The 8,987-nt window shown below is 39.3% G+C and overlaps 1 protein-coding gene across 1 annotated transcript in view; it reads right to left on the reverse strand.

The window, feature by feature from the left end:
- UBN2 (ubinuclein 2) overlaps positions 1–8,987 on the reverse strand; it is a 46,774-nt gene extending 37,787 nt beyond the window's left edge. Inside the window, exons 1-2 of the mRNA XM_063396103.1 lie at positions 8,537–8,987; positions 4,425–4,517 (exon numbers count right to left, since the gene is read on the reverse strand). Coding sequence (XP_063252173.1) covers positions 4,425–4,517; positions 8,537–8,956 — 513 coding nt within the window. The 5' untranslated portion in view covers positions 8,957–8,987. The remainder of the gene's footprint in view (positions 1–4,424; positions 4,518–8,536) is intronic.

The following is an 8,987-nucleotide window of genomic DNA, read 5'->3' on the forward strand; positions in this document are numbered from 1 at the left end:
GCACATAAGTTAAAATATAAAATGTTACTTGAACATTAAAGCCAGAAGCTGCAATGCAAGCTATGGATGGGCTCACTTACCTCCAGGAGACAGTAAAATTAATTTTAATCTGCAAGTACTCTTTTCACTAGGAAATTTCATTGTTAAGTCAAGTAAAGACCCACAGCCAGCTCAAATATTCAGGAAATCTAAACTTAAAAGTTACACAAAAATCTTCCTAGGATCTAAGGCCTAGCTCTTTAGCTATTGTCAAAGTCATCAATAAAAGTCTTAAAAGATAAAATTCTCAAAAAAGCACTGCCCTCACTAAAACGGTAACTTCCATGAACTCAAGACTTGCTCCTGAAACTTCTCTGCCTGCACCCTACAGCTCTGAGCATTCTTAGAGCAAGTCAGTCTTTTTAGCTGTGACATACAAATATCACAGTCTGCTTATTACTATGAGAATGCAAACACTGCTCAAAGGTGGTTTCACCCTTGCTCTTTTATGAGAGGTGTAAGTATCTCAACACCTCCATTTTAACAACATTTTGAGAACCTGCAAGTTTGTAACAAAGTAAAGCATGAGCTTTTGCAAGCAAACAGGAATCTCAGGTACACTTAAATAAACAAATGCAATAGTCCTAGGAGAAAAACCTCAAAAGTGAGTTTTGCTTTTAATTCACATTTCCAAGCTACATTCCAAGCTAAGTATTCCTATCAGTCCTGTCATCTCCAACAGTCACTCATCTGGAAAAACATCTGAATGACTGCACATTTCCAAAACATGTAGTACTTAAAAAAAAAGTTTGCATGAGATGGATGAGATAAAAATTAAGTTCAAAAAAGGCAGCACTTAAGAATTCTGATTGAACTCCAGTACAAAAGCTTATATAATTCATACTTCTGGCTTTGGTGCCAGCAGGCACTTCAGGGAAGTTTTACTACTGCAGCTTTCCTCCAACCTTTTTGTCCCAGAACATAAGTAGTCACAATACTAAAGCAAATTAAGGTGTCCAGTTCCTGAAGCACAAGAATATATAGAGCAGGAAGACATGTTGGTAGAAAAAAGTATTTCAAATGCTTTAAAAATGGTCCAAACATCTTTAAAGACAAGAAACTGTCATGAGATAAGGAAGATCCACTTAAATTGATATCTGATCTACACCTAGGAAAGAAAAGGTAAGAATAGGTATCTCATTTTGGCAACAAACGATCAGCAAAATTATTATAGAATATGCATTCATTCACCTTTAGAAGCAACAGAGCAGGTAAAGAGTTCGGGAAGGACAGAGGTCTAAGACGACAATTTATGGAGGAAAGTAAAGGAAAAAGAAAACAACTGAAGAACCACTGAGACCTTACAGTTGCTCTGAATTTAGTGTGATAAATAGGTAGTTGAATTCAGCATCAATAAAGCAAGGTAATCCACACAAAGTAAATACAACCTAAGCAAAAAAAATACAGCACAGTCTAAATTTGTTATGTTGTTCAGGAACCACTGGAGTTGTTATGCACAGTTCAGGCATTTGCTTAATCAAGAGTGGTCAAAAAATATCAGTTGGGACTCATTTAAAAAAAAAAGGAACGGAGAACCAAACCAGAAGTCATCATTATAACACTGACAAATCAGGGCATCACACCATTAATATAGTTTAAAAAAAGAAATTAGAACAAAAAAGAGAACAGTAAGTCAACAAGAATGTTTAAAGGTAAAAAATACCACTTCCATACAACAACGATGTTAAGACACTACAAGTGGACAACAAAAGGGCTGGATTTAGATTAAAACATCAAAATCACATGCAATGTACAGAAGAACTTGAAGTATCTCTCTGTTTCTTACAATACAGAAACTATTCTTACAACACAGCACTACATGAACTCATCAGGTTTAAACACAGTATGTTTTTATATGACAGTCATCATGATACTCCAGTGCTGTGAAACACAGAAATCCACTAACGAACTGGTAGATTTCTGGCAAAAAGCTATAAAAAGATTATACATGTAACCTTTGGCTTTGACAGAAACTAAGACACAACATAGACTGCCAGACAGGCACAGTGAAGTAGTATCAATGAACACTTGCTCTATTGTACTTTGAAGAATGAGATTCCACTAATATCAGAGACTATGCTACCATCCTTTACATGGACCTTCATTTTGATCCAAGAAAAATTCTTACATATGTACAATATTGTCCAAGGTTCAGTATCATGTGTTCACAACAGTGTTTGATTTTATCTAGAGAATAATAGCAATCTAGAGAATAATAGCAATAGTTTTACAAAAATGCACTTATTCATAGGCTTTTCTTAGTATTTGCAAAATATATCAAAGAGTACTGATTTGGTTATGAGTACAGAAATTTATCTGAAAAGAAGTAAAAAATCTTCAAGGCAGACTTTTCTTCATGCATCAAATTTTCCAGAAGTACTGCCACACATTATGTTTAAAAACAATGTCTGACTCCATTTTAAACAGATATCTTAGATAAGTAATAGCTAATTAAAGGAGGATATAGTACTTCCTGCAAATCTGAAAAAAAAAAAAACCCCTTTATTTTTTTCTCATACAACCACTGATTACATTTACAGTAAAGCACTGTTAAGGAGTGTTACAATGTAACTCCAGCTAGGAAGAGTATCCTGCAGCTGATCACTCATAGAGGAGAATGGGTATCTACAACATGGGATCCCTGCTCCAATTGAAGCTACACAGTGAATGTCTCACCACAAGAGAAAGAAGAAGGCTGGATGCTGTCAGAACATGAGCAAACTGTACTGGGTCAGGGTCAGTGTACAGAGAAGTGATTCCTCTGAGCATGGATGGCAAGTAAGACTGACGGTTCTTATACTGGAAGTAAAAGGACAGAGAGTTTCTAGCACAAGGAATTTTAATCCCTCATCACCCTTAATACGTAGTGGCTCTAACCTAATAAGTGCTTCTTTATATAGAAGACATTCCCTTTCTTGGGGTTGGAAGGGACAAAAGGCAGGTCAGAGAATGAAAGGGAAGGAATCAGAAGTGCAAGTAGCAATGAAGATGCAAGTGCACCACAAATTTAGACTACTGAAAACTGTAATTTTTTGTTACCTACTGCTTTCTAATGGTTAAAAGCATCTATTTGCCCCTTTCTGTCACTATTGAACACTGAACTCTGGTTTTCTTAAGTCTAATAACATGCTTTGCCCATAAATGTACATGTTCAGCTTTGATGGATGCACAAATATACATGTAAAATTAGATTGTTTCCACTACCACTCCCTCCTACATATATTGCTCTGTATACTTACATTGACTTTCATCAACTGTAGTTAAGCAACTTGTTTCAGACATTACAAAATCCTTAACTTTATTAGCGGAAATAAGTTTTTTAAGGAAGTATGATTGAAACATTTTTCTGTCACATTCAAAAAATTATTTATCATTCAAATTAAAAGGAAATAGCATTTGGAACAACATTCTCAATTCATATTGGATTCTCTCAATCTCTCCAAAAGATGAGAATGATTCTTTTCAGTTTAAGAGTCGATTTCATTGTACGTCATAGCTAACATGCCTTAAAACAGTAATTACTTCTAGAGAATGTATAGACTGAGCCCTTTGAAAAATCTGTCTTTGCCACGAAAAAAAATCCAAATAAGTCAGACAAAAAAGATTTTAGTATGTATACTAATAGCAAAAGATACAAATGATTGCTCTTGTTTCCCTTCTTTATTACTGAGGTGTTCTATTAGTAATCCAGAATATCAACATGCCTCAGCATGATGATGAGCTCTGACTGCCAGCTCAGACTTAATCACCTAACCCTACCCACATGAATTCTTAAAGACCTGTTTGGGTGTGGTTTTTGTCAGTATTTTCTGATTTCTACCTTCATTTACTAGTGAAAGGCTCTTTATGTTGCTAGCTAGTGTTGTTAAGTCACTCACACTACACTTCCAGGAGCGAGTAGAGTATCTTTAGGCAACTGGCAACTACAAGACATTCATGGAGCAATGATTTACTATTTAACAACTTCCTATGGAAACATTCCAAACTAGTCAGGAATTCATCAAGATTCATCAGTATTTAACCCAAAGAGAAGAGCTGTTCAATAGTGCACAACAGCATTACTTAAAAATTCTTTCCTCCAGCTATATAGAGCAGGAATATTGACCTGCATCTATTACCAAGCTGTATTTATATAACAAGCTTTTCCAAAAATAGCTTCACAAGCTATAGCATCTGTAGACAAATTTATTTAGCAGACTTGTCTGATAAGCTTGTGGCAGCTTCAAATTACTTAAATGAAATCCAGCGAGACAGTCATCCCTGAAATGTACAGAAGTCATTTGACACTACATTAGCAACCTTATTCAGGAAAACAAACAAACAAACAAAATTATCTGTTATCACTATTAGATATTTGTATTTTTTAACAAAGTGCAGTAACTCACGTATTTTGCCTCAAACTTCTTGGCAAGCATTTCTACTTCATGTCGCTCACGTTGTTCATCATTAAATGGATCCTCTAAATGAACTGATTTCTTCTGAAAAATGCAAAAGTTACACATTCATTCCATAAGAAACACTGAGTGCATCTTAAAACATATTAAATGAAAAAAAATACTCTGATGACTAACTAGTCATAATTTATAAACTCTAAAAATTACTTTGACCATTGAATTATCATACAGCTACCTTTCTTCTGATTACAACAAAACCAGAAGAATTAAGAGAAATACTTAAATTTGTATTTTCCCAACCATTCCACTACAACCTCAATTAAAAGTGTAAGCATAAAAGAGAATTATGGCCATTTGAGGTTACAAAAACTCTAACCACAACTCTTTTCCACCTCTGCTTCCATTGGTTCATCTAACAGGTGTTATGATCCTTCTAAATGCAACAGGCAGGATGTACATAGTATGCCAACCAGAAGACTAAAAACCTCAGTAAATTATAACCATAATGAATGTAAGTCTTATCTAAAGAAAAAAATTACAGTGCAAGAGTTTATTTCAGTAATCATTACTATGTTAGCCACAAAAGATATTTAATATTCCAGCTATACATACATAGAGAGAGTAGCCCCTTACTTTTTTGGTATTTTTAAAGAGGTTTTCACTGAGACAAAGACAATGAACATGATATACACAGTGCTTTTGTTTTTTTTAGTAAGTGATGACAGAAAAACAGGGCTGCCCTCCTTCAAACTGCAGTTCACATAAATACAGTAATCGCGGGAAGGGGGAAAGTACTAGGATGCTGAAATATGGTGGAATGGAAGTCTATTTTGCAGAATTTTATGCATGGCAACTAATTTTACAGCACATGGACCACTCACCAATGAATAAATGAAGATTTATGAAGAACAAAACACCTATGTTCAGAAAAGCAAGATCCTTCCTTTATAGTATGAAAAGTCAGTATATTGACTAAACGGTGACCAAACCAGCTCATTAGCATCAAGACTAATGTAATGTGAAAGGTAAGCTAAGCAAAACTGCAAACACCACATGATTATAATACATTTTCCAGACTGAGTATTTAGAGAAAAAATTAATACAGGCTATAGTTACTCCTAAAACATAAATTAAAGCCACTTACTTATATCCTGCAGGCATAATTAAATATAAAATACTGCTCAATTCATGAAACACCATTTTCTCTACTTTTAGCTGGGAAAAGGTATTCCTCATCTTCTGCTAGGCATATGTGGCTTTTTTCTAACTGTGAAAGGAGACAAGGTTGAGCCTAAAGATCAAGTGAAACCTAGTACTTAAGTGTTAACTTGCCCCTCTCCATCAAACACTCAAAGCTGCAGCTGACTCTCAGTTTGATTAGTTAAACACTACTGAAACTAAAATGCAAGCAAATTTTAGTTTTGACTGTTTTGATGAACTGCTCTCAAACTAAGACATTACTACTTCAGCATCTTTAGAGCCTGTTCGACAGAAGCCAACTTGAGCTTCTGGCTCATCCACTTCAACTTGGATTTTATGCACCAAGCCTCAGTTAGCCCAAAAGAAATGGGAGTGCGCTTTCACTTCTGCCAGCATTTAAGAGACAAATAAACCCTTCAACCACACAAACGTATTACTCACATTCAAAACTTTACATAATTCCTCCCAAAAGATGAACTCTACCAACAACCCTATCAAAGGATGTTCTCTTTATCAAGGCACAAAAGGACAAGGACAGCACAAGTTTTTAAAATAAGCATTTCCACTAGCTTCTGATTCAGCATAGGAACTTAAATTTAGAATTAAAAAAAAGACAGAAGTTGCACTGCCAAATCAGTTCTGGGATTCTCTATCACTTCATTATTATATAACTATTATTATCATGGCCCAGTAAAGCCATATTTAAAATTGTGCCTGTGCATCAGTCCTTGCCTTCCTTTGGAGAACTTTTCTTGGTTGCTACAGTTCCAAGAATACTACAAGACAGACAAGCTCCTGACTCTCCAATGTTAAATTTTAACAGGAAATGTTATAAAAAAGTTGAGCAACTTCTTATAAGGGAGGAGTCAACAACAGCTTCCAGAAAACCAAATCAATCTTCACCCTACAAAAAATTTGCATAGTAAAAATAAAGTATCTGGATTGTTAATTTTAAATTGAAACATTACTAAAACAACAGAATTTGAAATCTAAAACTCCACTTCAAACCACAACATTAACTGCCAATTAGTTACCATATAACAAGCAAGAAATTAAATTGACAGGTCAAGTATAGATCCGGTTTTAAACATGAGTGAAAGTCCAGAATCACTTCAAAAGGATCCTAATTTATGAAATCCTAAATCAGCAGATTGTTTCACAACCCTAAAACAGAAGGGTCATTATGATCCATTCATTTTAATTTGGACTCTACAGAGCTGAAAAATATACAGTTTCTTATAATGCATTACTATCGCTCTATCTTAAAAAGAGTTTCTGATCCCAGTTGCATCAAAATCCCCTAAATCAATGCTCTCCCACCCACAGAAGACAAGGAATTTGCATCAGAACTACATCAGAAAGAGCCCTTTTACCCTGAATATGTGATTAAGATACTGGCAACCTTCAGAATAAAAGGCAGTTATGAAACTGGGAACTGCCAAAGGAAAAGCCTTCAAGTACTGAACCACTTCTAAACACTAACAAAATTTTCACCTTCAGAGAAGTGCTCAGAAAGACTGCACTTCAGAGAACAGCATGATTACACTAATTCTGTGGAGTCATAACTGGCACTGTTTGCCCACAGCAGCTGTAGAACAGGATCAGCAGAAGGAACCTTTTAATTTGCATGACAAGATCTGGGTGATTAAAATCAGTCACTGGTTTTTCTGTCTTCCACATTTCAACACTATCCAGTGTGTACATTCCTCCTACAGCAGAAGAAATGAGCAGCCCACTAAGTATAGTTACAGCACCACCATCATCTAGAAACACTTTGGTTTATAAGAAAAGTTTCAATCATATTCAAGTTTGTGCTGGATGTAAAAATCCCAAGGCAGTATCAGTATTGGTATTTGATTCTTGCTTTTATCATCAAATCTACCATAACCTTCTTTGTAGTAATTATTTGCCCTCTGCCTTTTCCAGTAAGACACTAGCTTTCTCTAAAACTGTGTACTGCATTAAAGAGAAGTAAAAACTATCTAGATCAAGTACAACTTCACTGGTACCCTCAACTAAGAATGAGCAGCTCAAGTGTAACCAGCTTAAGGACATGCGTCCCTCCTTCCTTCCTGGAACAGTGGGCCCTGCTGATTGGCTAATGCTGCTTGCTTCCTTAAGTTCTCTGCAGGAACTTTGTCCTTAAAAAACAAAGCAGTTCAAGTATCAAATACCTTCTGCTTGGGAGGAACAAGCAAAGGAAGAACACTTTGGGTTTTTTTTCTTGAATTAAATTCTCAACACTTACAGGTGTGGTTACCGGTTCAACATTAACTCTCGTTTATCCCTGTCCCCTCTAAGACTACAAAAACTCCTCTCCAAGTCTGCTAATGATCACTAAAGGAAGCTTCCGAATGAAGATGATAATAATAATAATAATAATAATAATAATGAAGATTTACAGCAGAGCCGGGCTTTATTTACCTGCACACAGCCTAGGGACAACCAGGAATACATACCGGCGTGGTCAGAGTTTCGTCCAGCTGCCGGTAAAGAGCTCCCAGGATGGGAGGATGCTATACTCTCCGGGCAGGGAAGGGGAGCGGCAGGGATGTAAGCCGAGGTAAGCGGGACACAAGACAGTGCCGCTTCTCCGCCTCAGCCCGCAGCAAAGGCCAAGAGCCCTTGGCCAGCTCAAGAACAACAGGGAAGCCTCCCCTTCCCCCCACGGGCAAAGGCGCAGCCTCAGCACCAGCAGGAGCCCGCAGCGACGGCGAGGCTGCCGGATTTCCCTGCAGGACGCCGCCCCACGCCGTACCGGGACCACCCCCGATCAGCAAGGGGTAACCGATAACACCACCAGCAAGGCTGGGGTCGCCGGCAGCCAAGAGGAGGAGGACGAAGCGCGGCAGGGCCCCTGCCGACGGGAGAGGAGGGAAAGGGGGGAAGGGGAAGTCCCGTACCCGCGAGTCCCCGCACAGCAGCAGCTCCGGGTAGCTGAACTCCACGCAGCCCTCCTCGGTGGGGTCCTTCAGCACCACCTCCAGGCGGACCGTCTGGCGGAGCGGGAGCGCCTCCCGCGGCGGCGGCGGCTCCTGCCGCCCGCTCTGGCGCGGCGGTGGCGGCAGCGGCGGCGGCTCGGGCCGGGGGGGCTCCCGCTGCGGCGGCTGCTCGGGCCGGCCAGGGTCGCGGGGCGGCTCTGGGCGGGCAGCGCTGTCGCTGGGCGGCTCGTGCGGCGGCGACTCCGGCGGTGGCGCCTCACGGCCCGCCGGAGGTGGCTCCGGGTCGCGGCCCGCCGGTTCTCGCTCCAGCGCCGGGCTCTCGCCCTCGCGGCGCCGCACGGGTGACAGGCTAATGAACGGCACCCGGCGCGGCTCCGCCATCCTCCTCCGCCGCCGCCCCCCCTCCCCCGCC

Source organism: Prinia subflava, chromosome 4, assembly GCF_021018805.1.
Source record: "Prinia subflava isolate CZ2003 ecotype Zambia chromosome 4, Cam_Psub_1.2, whole genome shotgun sequence".
Lineage (NCBI taxonomy): Eukaryota > Metazoa > Chordata > Aves > Passeriformes > Cisticolidae > Prinia > Prinia subflava.